This window comes from Paroedura picta, chromosome 10 (genome assembly GCF_049243985.1).
Source record: "Paroedura picta isolate Pp20150507F chromosome 10, Ppicta_v3.0, whole genome shotgun sequence".
NCBI classification, from domain to species: Eukaryota; Metazoa; Chordata; class Lepidosauria; order Squamata; family Gekkonidae; genus Paroedura; species Paroedura picta.
The window spans coordinates 72,046,909-72,074,337 of record NC_135378.1 but is presented as its reverse complement, the minus strand read 5'-3'; the positions used below and the strand labels follow the sequence as shown (position 1 = coordinate 72,074,337).

General features: G+C 43.1%; 1 protein-coding gene across 1 annotated transcript in view; it reads right to left on the bottom strand.

Annotated features, from left to right (window-relative positions):
• STPG2 (sperm tail PG-rich repeat containing 2) overlaps positions 1 to 27,429 on the bottom strand; it is a 216,614-nt gene that overhangs the window by 156,804 nt on the left and 32,381 nt on the right. The window contains exons 7-10 of the mRNA XM_077300835.1: positions 24,254 to 24,358; positions 22,224 to 22,377; positions 19,341 to 19,504; positions 16,056 to 16,145 (exon numbers count right to left, since the gene is read on the bottom strand). Of these exons, the coding sequence (XP_077156950.1) occupies positions 16,056 to 16,145; positions 19,341 to 19,504; positions 22,224 to 22,377; positions 24,254 to 24,358 (513 nt within the window). The remainder of the gene's footprint in view (positions 1 to 16,055; positions 16,146 to 19,340; positions 19,505 to 22,223; positions 22,378 to 24,253; positions 24,359 to 27,429) is intronic.

Below are 27,429 nucleotides of genomic sequence, written 5' to 3'. Positions count from 1 at the left end.
CGAGAAAGAAAGATGGAGAGCGGTTAATACTAGTTTATTAGGCGCTATTTTAATCACTCACACCACGGAGCTTAAGATGGCAGAGAAATCCAATAGAACCTGCCACAACATCATGCTGGTTTTCATTAAATTTATTGAAAGGGGACCCAGCATGAAATTATTAAACGACTTGCCGTGGCAAATGACTAAAATGCTTCATCTATTTATAGCCATCATACTCCATCATTATAATTTTCTTCTAAAACAGTGACACCTCCTAGTTAGGGCTCTCGTCAGTGTTTTTGAGGAGGATGCGTTTTTAAAGGTCTCGCTAATGAAAACCCAACAACGCCTAATTGAAATTGAGCAGCAGCAAATACGCGCAAGAACTTTTCAAGCCCGTCATACTTTTGATGCTTTCTGAATAGCGCAAGCAGTGGTGTGTAATGGGATTTAAGCGGGAAGATGATGTTGCCAGGTGGAACTGACGGCCGCCAGAAGCGGCAAGCCCCCACCTGCGCCTTTTTCGTTTTGCGAGGTCTACAAATAAGCTATCCCAACCCTTGCTCAGTTTTCATTGGCTACTGCGGGAGATGGGGGGCAATGAAAGGTGATTAGATGTCCTCCACAACATCCATTTCCAGTCAAAGATCTTTTAACTCGCCTACGCATTCCCTGGAGACATACATTCTCCTTGGTCAGGGTTTGGACTCTTAAAGTTTTGTGTGTTCTCTGCCACTTCCCTTATCTTCTTCAATCTTTGTGGGTTTGGGTTTTATTTTTGTTTTTTTAACTTCGGCAGTAACTATTTTGCTGCTCACATTTTGATGGCTACTTAGATTTTGGGTTTTAAATTTTGATGTTTTATAAATATGTTGTTTTCACCTTCCAACATTGTTTAGAACTGAGAAGAGGTATGGAATATGTACTAGCTTTCTAAGCTTTTGTGATTAAACCTGATCTGCGTGACTCATGTGGCCCAGGCTAGCCTGTTCTTGTCAGGTCTCAAAAGCTAAAAGAGGTCAACTCTGGTTAGTACCTGGATGAGAGACTGAAGTCTAGGTTGCTATGCAGAGGTGGGCAATAGAAAACCACCACTATGGGTTCACCATAAAATGGTTGTGACTTGATGTCACTTTTCATCACCAGCAACCCTGTTCTACCCACTCCCTACTAGGATTTTTTAAAATGTCTTCACAGGTATTTTAACTGTCAGGTGAAATGCCTCTTTTTTGTGTGTGATTCAGACTGCATGCTGCCATCACAACATACTCAATAGGGAAAGAAAAAGGAGTAGCTGCTGGCATAAACACCAAATCTGAAGGGAGATCCCATTTCAAGTCAGTGGATGAATGAATGAAGAGCCTTCCAGATCGTTCAAGGCAAAAATCAAAGAATACAGAAAATCTTAAATTTGGTCTTCATTACCTTGTTCTTCTCTCCTAAATTCTTTTCACCTTTCCAGTGAAAAATACCCCCCTCCTATTTGCTCTTCTCCCCACTGGACTAGTTGATTCATAGTTTCTACTTCAGACTCTTAGGCCAACAGTATGTTCATTACAAAAGTCAAAATACTGTTTTATGTATTGTTCTCTGTTATGATGTAAACCACCCTGAGCCTCCGGGGAGGGCGGTATATAAGTATGATAAATAAATAAAATAAATAAATAAAATGCACATATCCCCCCACCCAGAACTCTTCTGTAGGTAGCAATTAGAAGAGTAATCAGTTGCTGAGGTCTCATAAACCCAGGCTCTTCAATAAAAAACATCACATCACCATCTTGATCAAACTTTCATTTTCTATGCCCAATAAATTTAATGTAATAGAAATCCATGTTATCCCACATTTATGATCACACTACTGTATAAATTAATACGACAGCTTTTAAAAAAAAGTTGGCTTAATTTTTAAAAAATTGATTATTCTTCTCCAATTCAGAATGAGTGCAGAAAAATTTTTACCCATTAAAAACATCTTCAGCCTTTTATGAATCAAAGCAATCACTAGTCTTGCATTTAAATGTGTGTAAATGGCAATTAATAGCTGCCAACTGCTGAGTTAGAGTTGATTACTGTGTCTCGTTTTGTGATAGCCTCGAATTTATTTATATGTGCATAACTTTGTGCAAAAATAAATTGACTTTCTAAACAGCAAGAAGTGAGGATCTTAAGCAGCTGGTTGCTACAAGCACATGTCAAGTTCCCCTTGCTATAAACGCTGCCGTAGATTTTTTTTGCATGAAGACTGGCACAAAAATAAATTCTGTTCACGTTTAGACTGAAAGATGAAACACATCTTAAAGAGAAGAGCACAGTTACAGCTTTCACTTGGAAAATATGCCTGTTAAATCGGGCTCCAGAAATATAAACGGCATCACCCATCCTGGCCTCTTATCTGTGGCACCAACATGGAGGTGACTAGCAGAAATTCAATCCATACAGTCTGAAGGAACAAGGTGGGCGGGAAGAGAAGCAAAAGAGTTGGTTCTTATATGCCGCTTTTCCCTACCCGAAGGAGGCTCAAAGCGGCTTACAGTCGCCTTCCCTTTCCTCTCCACACAACAGACACCCTGTGAGGTGGGTGAGGCTGAGGGAGCCCTAATATCACTGCCCGGTCAGAACAGCTTTATCAGTGACGTGGCGAGCCCAAGGTCACCCAGCTGGTTGCATGTGGGGGAGTGCAGAATTGAACCTGGCATGCCAGATTAGAAGTCTGCACTCCTAAACACACTGGCTCTTTCCGCAGTGAATTTCTTATTACTCTTTTCCCCACATGAAAATGCTTTGGAAATGAGAACAGAACACCTAGGAGAGAAATCCCGATGTCATGGCATTCCACATTTCCCCTACCCCCCCCCCCAACTGCAATCAAGGATGTACAGTGGATATATGAAAAACTAAACTGCCACGACAAGTGTTATAGTATACCACGCAGTGGAAGAACCTGACAAGGGATTTCAGAAAGAGATCCCTGTCTCCATTAAATAAGACATGGGCCACACATTACAGCAGGACCAATCCATGGGAAGTCATCTCCTGGACTTTTTTGGAAAACACACAGATGACCAAAGAAATACAATATAAGCCAGTGTATAATGTAAATCACACTTTGCACCATGCGTGAACATGACTGCATACGGTTCATAGATTGTGTTATCAATGGCCATGGGCAATCAGCAAGCCATTCATGGTAAGAAAATACTGAATGGTACGTAAATGGACACAGAAACAAAATAGATACTGAGAGGTACAAGGCAACAAAAGCCTTAATATACCATATTGTTACAGACACTTTGTCTACCAGCCAGCATGGTAGAGAGCCAGCGTGGTGTCATAGTTAAGAACAGTAGGCTCGCTAATCTGGAGAACTGGGTTTGATTCTTCACTCCTCCACATGCAGCCTGCAGGGTGACCTTGAGCAAGTCACAGTTCTCTCAGAGCTCTCTCAGCTTTACTACTTCACAGGGCATCTGTTGTGGGGAGAGGAAGGGTAGGCAATTGTAAGTCACTTTGAGATTCCTTTGGATAGTAAAAAGCAGGATACCAAAAAACAGCTCTTTTTTTTCCACTACTACTGAAGTGGTCATATAGGTGTAATTAACATTAAAAATGGGATAAACTGGACTGTGAAAGGATGAATAACTAGAGGTCCCTGCTGGGCTGTATATTTCATGTGGAGCCTGAGGTCATCATCCATCTCCCAGGGAACACGGAAGATGTCTGATGCACAGATGAAACCAGAGAAGTAAGGCAAAGATTGCAGCTTTAGTTATACACGCTTACCATTACCAAAATCAAAGAAAAATATTCAGTGCCCAGATGTGTATTAGTCAATATAGTAAATCTTAAGTTTTGAGTCCTAAAGGACAAGTGAAATTAACAGCAATACTTTCAAAAAGAAAGCCCCAAAACCAGACACACATGAGAAGTGCAGTGGAAATGCAAAAAGGAATACAGTAACTTTTACTAAAATTAGTGGGAAAGTGTGCTTGGATTTTTATTGATCCAGTCAAAATATTTATGCCAATTGACAGAATATATATCCACATAAACTGTTGCATTACATAACTAATGAATACATACATTATCCTACAAAATGTCAGAAATACAAGCCAAATTTAACAGTCAGTTTTGTCTCCATGGCCATATACCGTTCTTACTATGGACACCTCACCCTCAGAACTGCTCCCAAGAATAATAACATTTAACAATATGGTCATTTTTTCCCATCTAGCCAGCAATTACTTCCTTTGGGGGGAAGCAGAATGACTAAATTGTGATCAAAAACATACACCTGGTACTATTAGCTTACTGCTTACACTATTAGCCATAATTGGACTACAGTCCAATGCAATGAAAAGAACATAAGCGTTGAGTCCCAACTTGGGCATTCGTTAATTAAGTGGTTTGGGGCAATTCAACATCTGGATTTATTTTTTCTATAAAAGAATAAAATAATAATGGAAAAGCACTACTGAGGGTGCATACTTAAAGAAAGGTATAGATTTGTTTTGTTTGCATTTACATATATAAACCTCATAGAATATTGTTTGGAGCCAGCAGTGCCCAAGGTATATCTCTATATGCTGAGTATGTAGTATAAGAAAAAAAAATCTAAGAAGGAGAACGTGATGTCATGTATAAATGGCTAGGAAGCCTCCTGTTTGAACTAGATTTTAAAAGTACAGTAGCAGCTCTGGCATAACAGAGAATAAAATAAGAAAATATTTAGGATTGGCACAGAAACACAAACCATTTCAGCAGATAGGGATTAAAGATAGACGTAAGAGGGAAGAGAACAGGAAGGATACATATACACACGGTAACCATTTAGAATGATTTTTAAACACCTTATTTCTTATCTCTAAAAAAAGCCTTTAGAGATTATTCCAGTGTAGTGCAGTGGGGTTAAGAGCAGTGGCTTCTAATCTGGAGAACAGGGTTCGATTCCTCACTCATCTACATAAAGCTAGCGGGATGATCTTGGGTTAGTTACAGTTCTCTCAGAGTTTTCTCAGCACCACCTACCTCACAGAGTGTCTGCTGTGGGGAGAGCCACTTTGGGACTCCTTCAGGTAGTAAAAAGTGGGATATAAAAAACCAGCTCTCTTTGCTCCTATTTGACATATGGGGCCTGGTGAAAAAGGCAAGTCTGCCAATGAGTCTGCAGATAAGGCAGAAACCGAACCCAGGAAACTTAGACCTAAATTCAACCGTCTATCCAGCAGAATCAACATATCTCCCTTTTATTGTGTGTATAACATCACTGGACAGTTACTCATCTCTGCAGTTATGAACTACTAGTGACTAGTGATATGCCATACCCAAGTCAGGATACTCCCAATGAAGTGGCTCATGTTACACACCTCTTTTTAAATGTGTCATCCATTTGTGACAAATGACCATGCCGTCTGGAGCTGCTCAATCAAATGATACCAAGAAGATGTCATTTGACAGTCTGTGACATGTAGCCAGTTTGATTTGGCATAGTGTTGGTGTTTTCCCATTCCCTGTTAGCTAGGTTAATGTTTTCTTACTCACTGAGAGCCAGTTTGGTGTAATGGTTAAGGGCAGCAAATTCTTATTTAGAGAGCAGGGTTTGATTCCCTGCTCCTCGACATGCAGAGCAGTTCTGTCAGAGCACTCTCTGTCCCACCTACCTCACATGATTTCCACTGTGGGGAGAGGAAGGGAAGGTAATTGTAACCCACTTTGAGACTCCTTCAGGTAGTGAAAAGCAGGGCATGAAAACCAACTCGTCTTCTTCTACATGTACTGTATTTGCCGGCGTATAAGACGACCCCCCAACATGTCCACTCAAAATACAGTACTATGGGCCACTGTGGGCAGCTATGTCTATCCCAACTGAAGTGCACCCGGCATATAAGACGACCCCCCCCACTTGGAGGCATGTTTTTCAGGGGGGGGAGAGTAGTCTTATACGCCAGCAAATACTGTACTTAAGCAAAGGTTGGCCATCGCTTCTGTGACCCAAAAGGAACTAAGTCAGTGGAAGACAGAGAGACCGTGACACCTTGGAAACACAGGACCTCTTTGACATCAGCCAGTGGCATTCAGGGAGCGCAAAGCCTTAAGAGAAAAGGCATGGCAGTACTCACACCACTGGAGTTTTTAAACATGCAAGGCCTAAAGTAGCAGTTGGGTGAGGGCTGAAAGAAAGCATTACAGTTCTGAAAGTCCAATCTCGGTGACACAATATCTGTTCCTTTTTCTCCATAAATCAAATTGACACCGGAGGTTTGATATTCTCGGATCCTCACTATTAGAGTGGCAAGAGTAACTTCAGGCTTGACTCTACGGCACATCATTTGCAGGGCTGTTTCACGCTTCTGCCATTATCCAGAGACAGCAAGAGGCTTCTGAGACACTAATTGATAACACTTGCATTAACAACTGAGGAAAGGTTGAGGGAGTTGTTAATTACCGGAAAGATCCTCAGAGCCACAATCCCAGAACTGGAGACGTTTTGATACAATTGTTCTCATTTCATTTGGCACTAACATCTTATGCTTTGCACGTAGCTCCTCTTTAGCAAAACCTTTTTTTTTTTAAGCCAGGTTTCGGTGTATGTGACCAGAAAGGTTATTCCTGCCTGACAGGCAGAATCCATGTGCTTTCTCTGCCATTTTCCGCCACGCCCAACTGACCCACTGACAACCGGGAAGGAGTTTAAAGCCCTGATCAGCCACTAGTTCAGTGATTGTCAACCTTCCTAATGCCGCAACCCTTTAATACAGTTCCTCATGTTGTGGTGACCCCCCACCGTAAAATTCTGCAAGTGTTCTTTCACAGACATTAAACCAAAACTGACCAATGGCATAAAGATCCATTGTTCATGATTATATATAAATTGGTTTTTTTCCTGGCGTTTCTAAGTTCAATTCTGCCTCCCACCATGCCAATCTCACTCTTTTCCGCTACTCCAGACGCTCTCTACACCGCAAGGCTGTTGTGTAGATGGTGCCTCCCCCCTGGCCAAGCTGCTTGCCCTGCTGTGACCCCTGTGAAAGGGTCGTTTGACCCCCAGGTTGAGAACCACTGCTCTAGTTTTACCTGGCCACTTTCACCTCAGAGTGGACTGGCAGCAAATCCTGTTGGAATATTTTATCTTGTTTGACAGGCAATGTCTTTGAGATTGATGCAAAGCACAGAGGCAGTTTTCAAATTCCTGGAAGGATAATTTACTATCAGAAAACAAAACAAAAGGAACGCTTAAATGTTTAGAGAGCATCGGCTTTCCACCGCCATATGGCATCACAGCGCAAGATGAACATAAAGCACTATTACGCCATTGTAAGTTAATAGGGTAATTCGTTTCATAAAATGAATATTAAATTGCCACACATGAAATCATGCAAAAGTTTTCAATAGATAAATATCTCAGTCAGCAATCACGACCCAAGTCCTTCTGCTCAGTAATTGCCCTTTTGTCTCTGCTATGCCTTTTCAAGCTAGTAGGAACAAGATTACAACCGCCCTACTACGGATTTTCATTGGTTCCTAACCGAATTCCGAGGGCTCAAATGATCTGGTTAAATGAAGTTTTAATGCAATTGCTTTCTTTGATCGGCAGAAATGTATTTTAATTCAAAGCAACAGACGAGGGATGGGTAATGAAGTGAAATAGTGGAAACTTGCAAGTTTGGAGGGGATAAGGGATAGTCACACAGCAGGATCTGGCACGATGCTTTTTAAGTGAAAATTGATAAAACAGCATGACTGACATAATGTTTCTGAAATTCGAAAAAGAACCAGAATAAGCCCGTAAAAGGTTTATTTTTAATCTGACATGTATATAAATCTTATTCCTTCATTAGCCCAGCAAATGAGGAAGAAACATATAGGAACGCATCAGGGATTGTTCCATTTTAGTACAATCTGTTACAATTAGAATTTCCTCAAACCATGCAGGGTCTGATTAGCATTCTAATGATTTGCTGAACTCTAACTTTTTCTGCTGGGGAAGGGAATGGCAAACCACCCCGTATTGAGTCTGCCAAGAAAACGCTAGAGGGCGTCACCCCAAGGGTCAGACATGACTCGGTGCTTGTACAGGGGATACCTTTACCTTAAACTTCTTTTTCATAGGCCCACATTGCATTGCACAAGTACATATAAAGGATCTGAAAAAAGGGCAGGTCCATATCTCAGGGCTCCGTCTTGTCCATGCAACAATGGACAATGGGAAGAAGTCCCAACCATGAGAACTAAGGTAATAATGTACTTTACATCCCTGCTACTTTGAGCAAAACTTGCTTGTCCCAATTAAGAATAATCTATGATAAGGTCAGAGTAGGTAGTAAGGGGATTGTATGTTTTCACCATTTCTTTGTTCCCTTGGTCAGTCTGAATGTTTGAAAAGAACATGTGTACTCTTTTTATTCATTTATTAAACTTTCTTATATCTTTAATGTTTTTAGCCTGTTCTGTAGAAATACACCATGACTGTTGAGTCTGAAGTGCGACAACAGGAAGGGGTAATGGGTAGGCTCACCATCTCTGGAGCTATGGAGTGCTAGAAGACTTTGTTTAGTAGGACATATACTGAGTCATTGGTGCCAACCATGGTTGCCCGGTTTGTTTTGGGCATCCTGGAAAATAAGAGGAAGGGGTTGTGTTGCCAAGACAAAACTTGGGACAGACATGAGGGTTTCTGACCATGCAGGAGCCTGATAGAAGGGGTAGGAGGGGCTTGCAGGAACCCAGCAGGAAGAGCTAGCAAGTTGCCACTCTGTTCCTTCATACCATGATTTGTCCTTTACTTGACCAAGTAGTGGCATCTAAAGTAGATGTTGATGAATTTTGCCACTACTACCAATTGTGTCTTTGCTGCATTTAGAAATGTTTTTTAAAAATCCTAGTTATGTAGCCCTGAGGATCATGGGTGAAAGGGTACAAATATTTTGCATAAACAATTCAATTATCTCTCCCACGTATGTAATTTCTGCATTTAACCAAATATTATACAATTTTAAAAAATTGAAAAAGGAAGCAAATCCATGTTGGATTCATATGCATTAGCAGGAACAAAAATCCCAAGACGTGGAAAGTACAGACCTCTATGATTGCAACCTCACTCCATAACAAATTGATACTATTTAGAGGCAATAAACACTCGATATTTAATGATATCTATATCGCTGTGTGGTACGGCGCACTATTAACAGTCTAATGGCAACCTACCACCAGTTCTCATTAGAGCAGCATAATAATAGTAGATTACATCCGATAGCTTCTGGTCAAATTTAATAGGAACCATTTTCACTACAGAAGTTTATAATCTGTTTTTAATCACATAAAAGCATTACGGAATAACAGGGTCCTTTATACACTGTTCTAATGTTGGAATAAAACCTAAAAAATAAAATAAAACAAAAACAGAACAGTTATGCATGCAAAACCAATAAAATCCCAAACCTGTTAATGGTTGCAAGCTTATGCATCCTGCCCCAAGCAAAAAAAAAAAATCTATACAGTAAAAAGACTGCACTGAATTTTTGCCCAGAAACATTGCTGAAGTGAAAGGGTAGCTTGCAAGGAAGAAAAAATATTTTCAATTCAGCTGTGGCTTTGTTGCTGATGTATGCAGAGATTTACAGCCTCATTTCCCCCTCTACTGCTGCTTGAGTACTTGTCACCTGTCCCCACAGGCTTACCTACTGTAAGCTTTCCTTTGTTTATTCTACTGATTTGCCATATAGCTTCTTTCTTCCCTTAAAACAGCTATATCCCGCCTTTCCCCACGTCAGCTTACAATACATTCCAACAGTAAAACCACAAATCATGCCCCAACACTCACACAGACCTAATGTTGTTGCTACTGTCATCCATTCAGTCATGTCTGACTCTTGGCAATCCCATAGCATGGCCACCACCACGATCCTCGATCCCGCACCGCCTCCCTCAGCTGTGCAATGTTCTGGCCGGTGTCCCTCCCAGTCCTGTCTAACCACCACGTTCTTTGTTGGCCTGGTTTCCTTTTTTTTCACTGACCAAAAAAAGGAAACGAGACAGACCTAATAAAATCCAGCAATGCCTAACAACACACAACTTCATGCAGTACAAAGCCAACAACTTACATTCCCCAAAAAAGATCTGGTGAGAACAACAGCCTTACAGAGCCTCCTAGAAACTGCCCACTCCTCTCTGGGGAGCCCATTCCATGTAAACCGCCCTGAGCCTTCGGGGAGGGCAGTATATAAATACGAAAATGAATGAATGAATGAATGAATGAATGAATGAATGAATGAATGAATGAATGAATGAATGAATGAGGGAGCAACCACAGAACCACGAAATGGGCCCTGGTTGATACTCTGCTGTGTGGAACAGAGTGCTGTCATGGGCAGACAGTCAAGAACATATAGGAGTTCTAGGCTGCAAAGAGCTTTAAAACTGTACCTTTGATTAAGCCCTGAAACAATGCCAGCCAACAGGCATGGGCAGAGGATGGAAAAGGGCAGAGGTAGAAATGTGCCTCTATATTTCTTGACATGCCCTAGCTCTTCTTTTGGCCTGATGGGGCCTAAGAAAAACACAAAGTAGAAGTAAGGGGAGTCACCTGTTTCCTGACATTCCTCAGGGCCCGTTCTGCACATATTGGGTAATGTACTTTCAATGTGCTTTCGCAGTTGGATTTTCCTGTGCAGAACAGGAAAATTGCTCTTAAAGTACATTGAAAGTGCATTACCTAATGTGTGAGGAATGGGCCCAGGTCTTCCTCCTACTTCTGAATGTTCCCCACTTTGCTACTCTGTGCCCTCCTCCCACACACATGCATATCATCATCATTATTGTTATTAATATTTGTTAGCCACCCTTTCTCTACAGACTTGGGACACGTTACATCAAACAGTGTAACACAATAAAATGCAAAAACACGTTCACCAAAATAAACACTTGAAAAAGCTATTAGCCACAGTCAGGTAGCCATTTCATTGGGCTCAGCAACAGGTAAGAGGTCCCAGAGTTCCAGAGCACAATAAGAAAGAAAAGGGAAATATGGGGAAGCAAATCGGTCAACTATCACTAGTTGCATCACACCCCTTTTTATATGGACCTATGATAGCATATTTGCCACCATGTCTTTAATTGCTGCCATGACGACACAACCCATTTGCAAAACACACAGACTTCAGAGAAGTATAGCTTCTGTTGTTTCAACGTGGCATAAACCAAACCCACACTTCCGGCATTCATTAAACATCCTTTGAATGACACGACAGCCGCCAAGGATAAGGTGGCAATCGAGCCCCTCCAGGCACAAATAAAGATGATCTCAGACCACGAGGACACAGATGGGAGGGTGGGGCTTTGAGATGGGAGAAACACTATTAATCTGGGGTACAAAAGTTAAAACCAAAGTATCTCGTCATAATACTGACAAAATCAATTACATTTTTATTCAGATAAAGATCGAAAATAAAGGAGGTGCCTTGCTTCCGTATTACCTGTACTTTTTGCTTAGAATTAAAGATCTTCATCTGTACATGTATGCTATGATGCTATGAAATCAAAACTGAAGCATACAAACTAGGGTTGGGTGCTTCAGCGTCCGTTCACACCTGAAACAGCCAGCGACACAGCATGGGGGGGGGAGGTGCGGGTGGCGGCATGCTGGCGGGTGCAGACACGCAGGTGCAGAGCTCAGTGCCTGCATGTGTGCACCCGCCAGCATGCCGCCGCCCACACCTCTCCTCCCCCTCCATGGCATGGCGCTGTCAGCTTCGGGCGCAAACAGCCAATTTGGGTGCCGAAGCACCCAACCTTAATACAAACATGGAAATGTATTGTTCGTTTATTTATTTTACAATTTATATACCGCCACTCACAAGAGGTCGTCTTGTGGCAGTTCACAAAGTCCAATAAAATACAATAAAATCCCCATAAAACCCCAACAACTTCAACAACAACAGATGTGTTAATGATGTGTTAATACGTATGCTGTTTTCTACCACAGTACATAATTTACATAGAGCTACTTTCTACTAAATACCATTACGGTATACAATCTTGGATTCATTTATAATAATGCTTTTGTTACTGGCATAGTTAACAGTCATTCATTTCACAGAACCAGAAGCCTACATTTCTGAGCATCTGCTCATCATTATATACTAAGTAAAGACTAATGGGCCGTCTGTTATGAATATTAGTTGCAAAAATGCTACAGTCAACAATCACATCTTCTTCTATAGGAACCTGTAAAACAGAGAAGTCTCTTGTGTTCATATTCTAGTCAAGATATGGGAATCACAAGTGGTGTAGTGTGGAAACTGATGCTCCATAGATAATTGGCAGAATATCAATTTCAAAGTATAATCCTGGCCCCCACCTGGTGGAATAAACTCCTGGAACACGTCCAGGCCCTAACAGAACGGGCATAGTTCCAGAGGACCTGTAAGATGGAGCTCTTCCACCAGACTTCTGGTTAGGACCAGTGAAATAGTAACATCAACTCAGAAGATGCCCTCTGATTACACTCTAGTTCCAGAAGAACCGCTAAAAACTGGGACTGCTGCCGCTGCCAGCTGGTACAAAGATGCAGGACCCAAATCATTTGCGGCTAGAAACTAAATTCAATTGCTATTAACTGAATTAATGAACAGTTCAGATCATTTTATGTGAATGAGATGTTGTATACCGTCCTGAGCCAATCCACCAGGAAGGCGAAATAGAAATTAAATAAATGAATAAAATGCAGGCCAGTGGCAACCAGAGGCAGGACTTTTTCAGTGGTGGCCCAACTACTCAATGCTGTCTCTACTGAGGCTCATCTGGCACCTAATGCCCTAGGACAAACCATTTCTTTTAAATTTATAACTCAGGGTTTTTATACCATTTTAGTTGTTTGAGTTGCTTGGTTCAAGACTAAGAACTCTTTATGAATATAGTAATAGGCCTGTTTTATCTTGTTTTATGGCTTAGTGCTGATAATTTTTAAACTGTTTTATGATTTCATAGTCCTGTTCAGCTATGTGTAGCCAATTTTGCTTTTTCTGCTGAATCTTTCAACTGGCAGAAATTGATGAGTAGGCAAGCGCTGATTTCTTCACAACTTCACAACTTCTTAGAGAAATGAACCAGTATTTCCACCAGCCTTCTGCTGCTCACCCAAGGCTCCCATAGAACTGCATACTTTGGAGAAAGGCTGGCTCCTCTAGGACAGGGGTAGTCAACCTGTGGTCCTCCAGATGTTCCTGGACTACAATTCCCATGAGCCCCTGCCAGCAAATGCAAATGCTGGCAGGGGCTCGTGGGAATTGTAGTCCATGGACATCTGGAGGACCACAGGTTGACTACCCCTGCTCTAGGACACTCACTGGCCACTGGAAGTGCTCATCTGAACCAGGGCCTGCTTTAGAAACATCAGAGGCCTCCAAGAATTTTATCTGGCCTTCTGGTCCATAGAATCAATTAAAGTCCTTAGTGTCCTACATAGTTAACATATATCACTGCATGTAAAGGAGCCAAGGATATATTTAACATAGTAAGCGTTTCTGTTCCTGTATTTTATGTATGCTGCTTTATTTATGCCTGACCCTTGATAAAGGCACCAATGCTGAAACACATCCGGTCAGTGGTGGCATTAGTATGAATGTATACTTGGATTTTAATGAGGCTATATTTTAAGCCCTGGGTTTTTAATTTTATTAAATATTAATATTCAACTTTACAACATGTTTTACCCTACAGAGGCTTGCGCACATTTGCCTTATTTTGATCCCTTTTTTTTTGGGGGGGGGGGTGTCCCAAAGACCCGCAACATAATATACACCTCATTCCCTAGTGTCTCTAACTAGCACTGACTTGGTTGGAAGAAGCAATTACTTCTGTGGACAGTCCTCTGATGCCTAACTAGGAAGAAGAAAAAAAAGAAGAAGAAGAAGAAGAGTTGGTTCTTATATGCCGCTTTTCCCTACCCGAAGGAGTCTCAAAGTGGCTTACATTCACCTTCCCTTTCCTCCCCCCACAACAGACACCCTGTGAGGTAGGTGAGGCTGAGAGAGCCCTGATATCACTGCTCGGTCAGACCAGCTTTATCAGTGCCGTGGCAAGCCCAAGGTCACCCAGCTGGTTGCATGTGGGGAAGCACAGAATCGAACCCGGCATGCCAGATTAGAAGTCCACACTCCTAACCACTACACCAAACTAGAATGTAAACAGAAAGAGAAGGAGTTCTTGCATAGTCGTCATTTATCAGAGTTCTACCCTACAGATGTCATATTGCTTGCTGCTCATTCGCCTTTTCTCTATTGGATTTGGATGAGGATTCTTATGTATTCCACATTTACCTGGAGTTTCAATTTAGTATCTCTACTAATAGTGAAAACCCCACCACTGGTCAAAAAGAAATTAACAAGCTATAGCTAGGACACAACATGGCTAAAAACAGATGACTTCTTGTGCTTTAAAGGCTTATTTTATTAATAAAACATAGATGCTAATACAACTGATTGGTTCAACAAATTCAAAATCATCAGTTCCATGTATCTATTTATGCGAGTCCAACAGAGTCAAGAACATTTTCAAAGAAATATTTGAGGTGTGAGCTTTGGAATGCAAGTACTCTTCCTCAGACTAAGAGTGCTTGCACTCGAAAGCTCATGCCTTGAATAAATCTTTGTTGGTCTTATTTATTATTTTTTATTATTTCGATTTATATACCGCCACATTTCCTAGGAACCCGCGGCGGTTCACAGAATAAAACATTAAAATACAATAAAACCCCGTAAAACCCCAATTTACAATAAAACAAGCAAGTGGTCAAAAACACCAATAATCTATCCCATCTCACCTCGTTCAGACAGTTCAGACGGAGGCCAAATCTTCTTCCACTAGGAGTGGAAGAAGTGGTGTGCAGATCTAAGAGTGGAAGAAGGAGTGGGTGCAGGTCTAATAGACTCTAGTAGACTTTGATAGACTTTGGGAAGGGGTCCTTGATAGAAACACCGGGGGTCTACTCTGGCCTCAACCAAACGGTGGAAGAGCCCCGTCTTGCAGGCCCTGTGGAAATCTGACAATTCCGACAGGGCCCTCAGCTGTTCTGGGAGCTCATTCCATCAGGTTGGGGCCAGGACCCTCACACGGATCAAGGCCAGGTGAACATCCCAGAAGCCTGGGACGACCAGTAAATTCATACCCACAGAGCGAAGAGCCCTGTGGGGGGCATAAGCAACCAAGCGGTCCCGCAGGTAAGTAGGACCCAAGCCACACATTGCCTTGAAGGTTAATACCAAAACCTTGAACTATACCCGGAAACAGACTGGTAACAAGTGAAGCACCAGCTGAATATGGGCCCTCCAAGGTGTCCTAGTAAGGACCCTGGCAGCCGCGTTTTGTACCAGCTGTAACTTCCAGATCAAAGTCAAGGGCAGGCCCACGTAGAGCGAGTCTAGTCTAGTCCAGGTGCTACTGGACTCTGATTTTGTTGTGATACTTCAGACCAACACGGCTATCCATTTGAATTTTCAAAGAAAGGTCAAGTTAGTGAACTGCCATTTGATTGTCTGTCATTTGACCCCACAGAATCAATCTGCAAGAGCTCACCCCTTTAAATTGTATTCCTTGCACAAGAGAGAAACTATTGTCTACCAACCCAAGTTTGCACCAGGACTAAGATGCAAAGTGTAATTAACGCCTCTCTTAAATAGCCTCAATTAAACACCTGTCTCTCAGCAATACACCATAGGGAAGGCAGATGCTTATCTAATTAACAACACAGTTCTTTGCTGAAGATATATTGTTGGGTGTGGGCGGGTGACGATTATTTAAGTACTGGTAATGTTTTTGGAGTTCACAACTGCTTATTCCACGTAGGAATGATTTCATTCTCTGTTAAATGGTACGTTTTTAAAGTACCTGACTTTATGCAGTTTCCTAAAAATGAAACATTCCACAGAAAGCGCATGCAGGATCTTCCATTAGCCTGATTTTTTTTTTCTCAATTACAGTAGAGAGAATATGGACATGTAATTTTAGTTGTTACTCCACATTTTGAACAGAACAGAGACTACATAAAGGAAGAACTGCCAAACCTGGAGTTGGCTTACCGTGCTAATTAATGGAATCCTCTCTGTTGCCGACACAAAAACAGACAACTGCTTTGCCTTTTTGCGTGATGCTTTGGCGGTCTCTTTGTGCTGAAAATTCAACAACACAGGAGTTACTTTTCTTCAAATATCTAAACCCTCGTGCATATTATTATTTGTTTCACGCTAGGCCTGTTTAAAAGAGCCTCTTGTGGCGCAGAGTGGTAAGGCAGCCGTCTGAAAGCTTTGCCCATGAGGCTGGGAGTTCGATCCCAGCAGCCGGCTCAAGGTTGACTCAGCCTTCCATGCTTCCGAGGTCGGTAAAATGAGTACCCAGCTTGCTGGGGGGTAAACGGTAATGACTGGGGAAGGCACTGGCAAACCACCCCGTATTGAGTCTGCCATGAAAACGCTAGAGGGCGTCACCCCAAGGGTCAGACATGACTCGGTGCTTGCACAGGGGATACCTTTACCTTTAGGCCTGTTTAAACAATCATTCAAATTTATCACATACTGGCCGATACACTTAACGTCTCCCCGCTAGCACCTGCTACATTGAGGTCCCATGGTTACGCATTGTGTTGAAAAAATTAAGTACTTTTTTATTAGTGACTTTTAAGAGCTTTTTATTTAGAAAAAAACTGGATAGAATCTTGCATACTTCACTTTTTCAAGGCATCTTAATAGCATGCCCCACCTCCTTCCATCATGAGACCCATCTCTAAATTTATCTATAATAACTTCTAATCTGTAAACCGCCCGTGGCGCCGCGGGCGCCACGGTCTAAATAAAGCAGTAAGGGGTCCTGGGGCGGGATGAGTCCGGGATGAGGAAGGGTCCAGATTGGACCCTTCCTCATGACAGACAATCGGAGGGACCAATCGGCAGGCGCGAAGCGCCTGCCGATTGGTCCCTCCGATTCCCAGCCCCAGGAACTGAGAGCCGCGCGCAGCGCGGGTCTCAGTTGCTCCCGACCTGACGCGGCGAGAGGCGCGAAGCGCCTCTTGCCGCGTCAGGCCGCCGCCTGAGGGAGCCCCCGGCAGTCGCGCTGTGCGCGGCTGCCGGGGGCTCCCTGCCCGGAGGCCTGACGCGGCGAGAGGCGCGAAGCGCCTCTTGCCGCGTCAGGCCTCCGGGCAGGGAGTCCCCGGCAGCCGCGCGCAGCGCGACTGCCGGGGGCTCCCTGCCTGACGCGGCCTGACGCTTCCTACCGCTGTCGGGACAGCCGCTGCTGTTGGCTGTCCTGCTGGCCTTCGGCTCGGCGTTGCTGGTGGGCTGGCAGGCGAGCTGCATGTGGAGCCGGTACCTGGACTGGCGGACGCGGCGCCTGCAGGATCAGCTGGCTCCCAGGCAGAAGAAGCTGGACCGCAGCCTGCTCAACAACGAGCCCCGCAGCCCGCCGCCGAGTCGCTGACCGCCCCGAAGCCGGTGGGGCCGTCAGCCCAACAGTACAGCCGCTTCTGCTGCGCCGCCGCAGGAAGCTACGTTCGCCGCCCCATCAGCGGCGCCGCCGGAGACGTCCGCCCCGCCCCTGACGCCCCATCGCCTCTTCCTGCTTGAAGGACTTTGCTGCTGCCGCTGGCTCGAAGCCTCCTTCTCCTGCCCATCAGCCAGCCAGCCAAGCTCAGAGAAGAGCCTGAGGAGCTCACTACGACCGGCCAGGGCAGCTGGAAGGACGAAACTAAGAGAGGGAGGGAGAATGGCTCTCCCTCTCTCCTACGCTTTAGGTAGGCTGCTCCACGGAGCGGGGGGGGGGGATAACTGCTAGCGCCCATTGCATTTCAATCTGCAATGGGCTATATTTCTAGTGATAATATATGTTAGCTACTCAGCTTGATTAAGACCTAGGGGGAAAAAATTATTTGCATTTGAGAAATGCGGAAGAAAATTGTTCCTACAACCAACATACTTGGTAATATGTATTCTGATCCTCCCCACATGATTATGATTCTGTTAAATTAAGCTTGTCAGTGAATGTTAATGGGGACCTTGGGTAGTCATAGGTAATATGTTTGATAATATGGAACTTGTGAAAGAAAGAGATTCTGTTAATTAATTGAAGCCTCATGAAGGAGAGGCTGTTTTTCTAGCTTGATTGTAAAGCTACGAGTGCTGAAATGTTAGTTATTTCCTATCAACTAAAGAGACTTATTTTCTCTGCACTTAAAAATTAATTAATCTTTCAGCCCCATATGCCTGCCTTTCTTATTTAAGGAGTATGTTCTCATTCAGTTATGACAGTTTCATATGCATCATTGTACCAGCTTCCATTTTGGGGTCAAACAGAACACTAGGTTATATAAAGATATGAATCCGTCCCACCCTTCCTCTTCCTTTGTTAGCTGATCAAGCTTGGCTCCTGCATGCTCCTCCCCATGGAGTAGTTCAAAGAATGCAGGCCCTTTGTCAATATTGGCACTTATGACGGTTTATTCAGAACTAAATTCAATGAATATTGATTTGGAATTCAGCCTGAAAACAGCATGGGAGAGGAGGGATTAAGAACAGCTGGGTTGAACAGGAGTTGTCTTCTCCAGACCAATAATAATAATCAGGGAGGGGGGAGTAGAGGAAAGGGCTCCCACCCTCGCCACATCACTCAGGACCCAGATAATCATCTATTATTTTAACATAGCTTGTTTGTCAACACGCTACTTCCTAACAATCACAGACCCACCGCAAAATGTGTAGTATGGCACAAAGTTAAAATGCTTAAGTTCCAAATGGATTAGCAGAAGTCAGAAAAACAAGCTCTTTTGTTTGCTTGTACCAGAAGCTGCAAAGTTTCTTTGCAGGGGACCATCCAAAGGACCCTGGTAGATGCAACAGTCAATCTAACTAGGCCGTTGTTCCAACAAAGAGAGGCACATTCTTCAAGGAAACACACAAGCCAAGCATGAAGGTAACAGCTCCGGTGCATTGTTAAGCTCATGTATTCTGATGCATGCTGCCTTTCATCTTAGAGGTTTCATTTAAGTATAATATGTAATAATCTTTAAGAACCTTGCCCTCCAAAGTTAGAACTCAGTATCATTTGTAAACAATTGTATTTGCAGAGAAACGGGTTCTTCTAACCATTTGAATTTAAAATCACTCTGGGGGAAAGAATCATCAAGCTTCAGCCGATTTATAGGGACCACATTGGGACTTCCTTGGTGATTTCCCCTCCACGCACTAACCAGGGTCAACCCTGCTTAGCAGTCAAGATCCAATACAATGGGGCTCACCTAGGCAACCAGGTCAGTGCAGAGTTACTACAGATATGGTTATTTGGGCTCTATTTTTTTTTAACACAGAAATCTAATTTACCTGATAATCAGCAGGTCCAGGGCTAGAAAAAGCTTCCCTCTTCACTAAATATAGAAGCCTAGGAACTGAAGAACCAAATGCATCTCTCTTCTTTTCCCCCAAAGCAGCTTTTCTGTAACTTTTTTTCGATACGCCGTGATTGAGGATATTATAGAATGCAGGGCCTGCACAGAACACAACGAAATTTGGAAAACCGAGAAGATACTCGTTATTTGTTTCTGTAAACCAGAAGCGGTTAAGCTGAAAATTAAAACTACAGGACAAAAGGCTGTAGTATACCGAAGCCAGACTGTAGGTATCTGTATTAATTATGGGTGCAATCCTGCTGCAAATTAACATGACTGAAGCCCACAGTATTTGAGCAGCTGCAGGACTGCAGTATTGGTTACAGACATAATCTCACCAGAATTATCTTGCCTTCAACTGAGTAAGACCCAGGTTGGTCACTACAGATCTGGATACTTCAGTTCTCCAAAGCAGTTGCTAGGCTTGTTACTTTGAAAACCCCAGTCTAACATGTTAAGTATGGCAGGACCCCTGCCTCACATGCTGGCACATTGTACTCCATAACCAGTACACCGCAACAGTCTAGGCTTGGGAGCAGTCTAGGCTTGGGAGCAAGACAGATGCAGGAACACCCTGAAATACCCTGACAAGACACACTGCTGGGCAGAATCTATTTTGGAAACCAGGACATGCATCGGGTTGGAATTTCAGGTACCTCTGGACTCTGATTCCCCCCACCCCACCCCACCCCATAGTTTTGCTGATAGCGTGGTCAGGCCAGAACTGGTTTGCCCAGGGGCTCTTAGCCAACTTCCATGTCTTGCACATGGCTCATTCTTGGCACCTCTATCAGGGGAAATCTCTTCCCCAAATACTAGCTGCTAGATCCATTGAGACATGATGGCTCCCTTTTATTAGTCCCATTAACATCTTGGTCTAGGGCCATTAACAGCCATCTCCGGTTTGGGTCAGCAGTTGCCGAACACCAGGCTCAGTGGAAATTTCCAACGAACCTCCCACCTGGCTTGCATCATGTAAACCTGCTCCCCCAAACCCTATATATAAACAATGGCTTTAGCAAGCCCCTTCGTGTATTTTGGATATGGGATTCATAGACTGCTTTCTTTTGCCTATCATCTCTACAGGAAAGGTAACTGTACTGGGCCCTCTTTTTCCACCCTATTCTTCTCTGACTGCTTGTTAGTATGTTAGCTATTTTTATGCTTTTTATTATCTTCTTTTCAATAAAGCCTATACTAGAATATTAGAAAAAAAAACCCTTTGTAGCATTTTTGTAGCATGTGCAGTATCCTATTCGGTAGTTTTTCTAGTAATACTAGCCTCACCCACACCCAGCATTTAAAAGTCCTCAGAGCCATTTAAACTTCTGCTTTCTGTTCCCTGCTGTTTTTACAGGAAGCAGAAAGTGGGGATTTCCCTGTAAAAATGATGGGGAGAAGAAAGCAGGAGTTTAAATGGCCCAGAGCCATTTAGAACCCGGCTTTCTGCTCTTCACAAGCTGCCTTAACATTTGTGGAAGTTCTTGGTAGTTCTTCTCTGCATGAACTTCAGTTCACAAACCATGAACCAACCAACATTTGTTATGAACTTACATTTGTGAGCCAGGTCATGCCCATTCCTTACAGTCCCCTCTCAAAAAAATATTTAAAATACGTTCACTTGAGGCCAGCTGACTCAAAACATCTGCTGGGCCCCTCCTCAGATGCCCCTTCCATGACTGAATAATTTGATCTCCCCAGGGATATGTCAGTGTTGTTGTTCATGCTACATTACATTATGATTGTTACCTGACAGATTGTTATAATCCTTATCCATTGTTCCTCTAATATTTATGAAACAGCCCTGGGGGTGGAGAGTATCCTGCCTGTCCAAGCAAAGCTGGCCGCACCGATTGGCCCTTCAGCTCCTGCCCTCCTTCCCTGGACACTAGCCACTTTGCTCTCAGATGCCTGAGAGAGACACACAGAGACACAGAGAGCCCTGCCAAACTGCGAACGACCCCTGATTACCTACTATGGCTCTTGCTGTGAGGGAGAGAGAGACAGAGACAAACTGCAAACAAGCCCAAACTGCAAACGACCCTTGCTTCCCTGCTACGAAGGAGGCCTGATTACCTCCTATGCATTCCTGGTCGCAATGGGCTTTCTTGCTAGTGTTCTATATAATTTTGTACAACATCCTATGTAAACCGCCCAGAGCCATAGGGAAGGATGGTATAAAAATCCAAATAAATAAAAGAAAAAGAAGAAGAGTTGGTTCTTATATGCCGTTGTTCTCTACTCGAAGGATGCTCAAAGCGGTTTACAGTCGCCTTCCCTTTCCTCTCCCCACAACAGACACCCTGTGAGGTGGGTGAAGCTAAGAGAGCGCTGATATCACTGCTCGGTCAGAACCGCTTTATCAGTGCCGTGGGAAGCCCAAGGTCACCCAGCTGGCTGCATGTGGGGAAGTGCAGAATTGAACCCGGCATGCCAGATTACTGGAAGTCTTCAAGCAAAGGTTGGATACACACTTTTCTTGGATGCTTTAGGATGCTTAGGGCTAATCCTGCGTTGAGCAGGGGGTTGGACTAGATGGCCTGTATGGCCCCTTCCAACTCTATGATTCTATGATTCTATGATTCTATGATTCTATGATTCTATGATTCTATGATTAGAAGTCCGCACTCCTAGCCACTACACCAAACTGGCTCTCAGTTAAAAAAATAAAATAAAATAAATATTATTTGTCTCCATTTCAATATGTAGAACACATTGTTTAATCATACAACTAAGATCAACTGCTAACTTAACAAACTATCTTGCTTTACAATGGGTTATGAACTTAACACTCGACATATGTAGATTAATTGCAAACCTGGTGTTTTTTGCAGCCTGTAGCCCTCAGTAAATCGAACAGAGGTATGACCAAATGGAATATTTTTAGATGCTTTCTTCAAGGACTCAAGAGCACAGCGTGGCTCATTATATGTGCCAGGAGCTGGAGTGGATGATTTCACAGGTGTAAATCTCTGAGGAAACAAAATAAATTAACAACAGGCAGTTGAGTGGAATTTGTGACCAGAAAGATTCGCATTTAGATAGAACAACTTTCTCATTACTGCATCAATAACATATGAAGCTATGCTACACTAGGTCACTAGTCCTTTACTGAGACCTGAGTTCAAATCATTACTCATCCATTACCCTCACAAGGGCCAAGCTGTACAGACAGAAAAGGCTGAGAGGAAGGTCATTTGGAAGCAGGGTGCCTGCTTCCATATGATGCAGCTGCCAGAAAGGTGACCATTACGGGCCTGCTGCAGATTGGGCCCTCAGTTTTCACAGGCTAAGGGAAACTGATTTTTCTGAGTTCCCTTAGTCTGCTGTGGAGACCAACAGGGACTGTCCCACAGCAGGCCCATATAGACAGGGAACAGCTGGGCCTGGAAGGCCTCCCTGCCCTACATTGGCCCAGAGGGGGCCAGGGTGGACCGGAGCTGGAGCGGACCAGGGAGTTCTACCCAAAGGAGTCTCAAAGCAGCTTACATTCACCTTCCATTTCCTCTCCCCACAACAGACAGCCTGTGAGGTCGGTGAGGCTGAGAGAGCCCTGATATCACTGCTTGGTCAGAACAGCTTTATCAGCGCCGTGGGGAGCCCAAGATTACCCAGCTGGCTGCATGTGGGGCAGTGCAGAATCAAATCCAGCTTGCCAGATTAGAAGTCCACACTTCTAACCACTACACCAAACTGGCTCTCAGATGATGTGAAGGACTTTTGCATGAGATCCTGGAAAGACACTGCCAATCTCAACAGACAGTACTGGCCTTATGGCCCATGGGTCTGATTCAATATATAAAAAAACTGATTCAGTCTCACGTGTAAAATGGGCACTCATCTTTCTGAATTCTGATTAACTAACTCATTAACGGCAAACATATTAAATCTATATTTAGGATTTAGTAAAGAACATCTGAGAAACATTTTGCTTCCATTTCTTTACACCATAAATAACTGTAACAGCACAGAGAATTATATTATCTAGGAAAAATAATGTGTAATGATAATAAATTTCCACAAATAATATCTATCGAGTTTATACTGCCTCCCATGCTTTTGTAATTGTAATCAATGGGCTTAGACTGGGAGCACTCTGTATAGGATTGCTCTGTTATTTTCTTTAAATTATTTTAGTATTTCATGTCTGAATATTTAATTACTGTTCATTTGAGAATCACTTGCTGCTGCAGTTTGATGTTGCCATTCCATTTAATTAAGATTTAATTCCATGTTTTTATTGATTAATTATTTTAGTGTTTTATGTAGAGATAAGTCACTTCAAGTGCACTGAGTCCATGCATTCTTGGGTATAATTGCAACCCGGGACTCCAACACATAATCCATTTGGATTAGCATTTGGGCTAACTGCTGCTAGAATCTGCTTGGTTCCACTACACTCTGTATGTTTACTTGTAAACAAATAGGTATTAAAGACACCAAGTCTTCAGTGGGTTCTTAACAAAGGGAAACTATACATACCTATCACTTGGCCTTATTCTTCTCACTTTTCAGAAAAGCGGGGAGTATATAAGAAATTACTAAAAACAATGAAGGAAACTACGAGGATTATTAGTAAGGGGAATTATGGATAGAGATGGCTGTCAGCTTGTAGACTGAGTGTTTTTCTCTCTTGTGGCAGGTATTTAAAGTCTAGGTATGGCCAGAGCTACTGGCGGGGGTGGGGGGGAGGGGAGATGGCCTTGGCCTTGATAGGCACCAGCTAAGCATGTTATGTGTGCTTTGTTTGTTTTTATATAGTGTTTTATTGGAATCATGTTGTATTTCTGAAAGCTATTTGAGTCTCCAATGCATAGAAAAGAAGGATAAAAATAAATAATTCCATACCTCAGCAAGTGAAAGAAAAGGAGCAACTTCATTTCCATTTTGTGACATGCCCTCTGCCTTTTGAAATTGACTTTTTATTTCATATTGTCCAGGACCTGGAATACCCTGTTAAAGCAGAAGACGCACAAGACATAACATGAACACCAGTTATTTGGAACTGCGAACTTGGAACAAGGTCTCTTGATTTAAAGCACAGTTCTCATATGAAATCTAACAACAAAGATAAATTGGGGGGGATGAAATAGAAGAGATCCCTAAATTACCTTCAACCACAAATATTTTTGTTTTCAATATCTATACATTAAAATTCTTCATGTGTTGCTGCAAGGCTTGTAACAACACAAGTGCAGCAATAATGCTAAGTGTGAAGGTGCAGCTTAAAAATGGAATGAGACTCATGAATAAAATAATTATTTCTGGATATTATCTTAGTCAGAGCTTCAGTTATCTTTCCAGACAATCTAAGCAGATGCTCTTAAATAATAGGATTTTACAATTTGCCCAACAGGACCTTTCTCCAGATACCTACAGCTTCTGCATCTTAGATTACTGAATACAGTATATAGTAAAGAGAATCTTTTCTGTGGTAGCACCCTATGGAATAACCTTCCCAAGAAAATTCATTTTGTGCCCTCTATACTAAACTTGAGCCTCTTGTGGCGCAGAGTGGTAGGGCAGCGATATGCTGTCTGGAACTGTCTGCCCATGAGGTTGGGAGTTCGATCCCAGCAGCCGGCTCAAGGTCGACTCAGCCTTCCATCCTTCCGAGGTCGGTAAAATGAGTACCCAGCTTGCTGGGGGGTAAACGGTAATGACTGGGGAAGGCACTGGCAAACCACCCCGTATTGAGTCTGCCATGAAAACGCTAGAGGGCGTCACCCCAAGGGTCAGACATGACTCGGTGCTTGCACAGGGGATACCTTTACCTTTATACTAAACTTGTCCTATTCGCGCAGGCTTTTAGTACACCTGTTAATAAACTGACCTAAAGTGTTCTAAGGTCATCTTACTCACTGCCTTTTAAGAATGGCTTATTGTGCTGGTATTTATTTTTTAATGTTCAGTTTGCTGAAGGCTGGTTCTGTACAAAGGCAAGATTTTTTTTAATCTACTCCAGTTGCATATTAGCATGCCAGGCTCAATGATCAGGAAGGAAGCAGGCAGGGATAGAGCTGTCAGGAGTGGTGGTCCAGAAGCAATAGGGTGGTCAAAGAATGTCACATGAGGCTTTGGATTTCAACCCGTCTTCCAGATGAGAAAGCACAGTATTTGCTGGCGCATAAGACTACTTCCCCCCCTGAAAAACATGCCTCCAAGTGGGGGGGGGTCGTCCTATACGCCGGGTGCACTTCAGTTGGGATAGACATAGCTGCCCATAGTAGTCCATAGTACTGTAATGTAACAAGCTCTATATTTTGAGTGGAAATGTTGGGGGGTCGTCTTATATGCCGGCAAATACGGTAATTGTCATTTCTTTTCCAATAGGTCCCAAATTTCTAAAGTCTGAAGCGCTCGTGAAAATGTATCTCATTAAGTATATATGCTCTTGCTCAATGAAGTACCATAAAACAAATTTAAATACGCTTTCAAATAAATGCTTATTAACCTAAAGTGTATGCAATATGGCTCTTATCTCAACTGAGCTTCTTGCTAAATGGCTAGCACACCTTAGCTCTAATAAGGGGAAATGGGGCTTGCACAGCAGAAGGTGAGCCTGGAATGAATGACGGAGCCACAGACGTAGGAAATCCGTTTAGCCAGCCAATCAGTGCTTGACTGGCTAGTGCTTAGCACACGTCTTGCAGCTTGCAATACAGCAACCATTTTGCATTGGCAGCACTAATTTACATAATTGCAGCATCCGTTTTAGTTAACTCAAGGCTCAGATACATCCTGTATTTTAAATAAAGGAAATCAGGCCGCTCTACATGGGTAATTAAATTTGAAAAGATTTGAATCAGCTAAGCATGGTACAGCGCATGTTACCTAGCTAGACAGTGGAACATAACTTGTGGGGGGTGAGGGGGATCAGTCAGTAAAGCCTCAGATCCTGTAGAGCAGAGGTAGTCAAACTGCGGCCCTCCAGATGTCCATGGACTACAATTCCCAGGAGCCCCTGCCAGCAAATGCTGGCAGGGGCTCCTGGGAATTGTAGTCCATGGACATCTGGAGGGCCGCAGTTTGACTACCCCTGCTGTAGAGCCTCAGATGCTGTATTTGAATGATGAATGATTTATAAGGGGGGGAAAATTAGATGGTCAAGCTATATGTGACTTGGAAAATATGGTGTCAGTTGTGCTGGCTTGTGCCGGCAAATCAGATAGCGGAGAGTCATTCAAGCTTCTCCCTAAGTATTCCTTTAAGTATTTCAAAACTCAACACGAACAACACTTTTCCAAACCATATGGAGAAAAAATACATTAAGGTGCTTCCGCCAGATGTTGGCTAGCATTGCTACACGCAGAGGTGGGGCAAATTTATGCCTCTGCCTAGAGTCTCAATGGCTGTTCTGGCTATGGGATTTTGGACAGAAGGGATGAAGCTACTGGCATATTTATAGTCCTAAAGTAACTGCAGACTGTTCAGAAGAGGTTATAAATATTCATAAAGAAATTAGCATCAAAGTATGATTAATTCTAAGAGATCTCACCTACTGAAAATTCCATCAGCAGATAAATATTTTATACCTCTTAAAAAGTCTATCTCAGTTTTCACTAATGTAAGGTGATTACTATTAACCTTTCACGGTTGTGCTATCCTTTTTCCTCCCATTTAAATCCATCTCAAAACTTACTGATAACGCTTTGCTAGTGCTGCTGCCGGGATCTTCTGAGGGCCATAAGCCGCTTGGCAAACAGTGGCCAATTCTGAAGAAATGAGTAAAAGGTAAAGGTATCCCCTGTGCAAGCACCGAGTCATGTCTGACCCTTGGGGTGACGCCCTCTAGCGTTTTCATGGCAGACTCAATATGGGGTGGTTTGCCTTCCCCAGTCATTAACGTTTACCCCCCAGCAAGCTGGGTACTCATTTTACCAACCTCAGAAGGATGGAAGGCTGAGTCAACCTTGAGCCGGCTGCTGGGATTGAACTCCCAGCCTCATGGGCAAAGCTTTCAGACGGCTGCCTTACCACTCTGTGCCACAAGAGGCTCATGAAGAAATGAGTAGTGACTCACA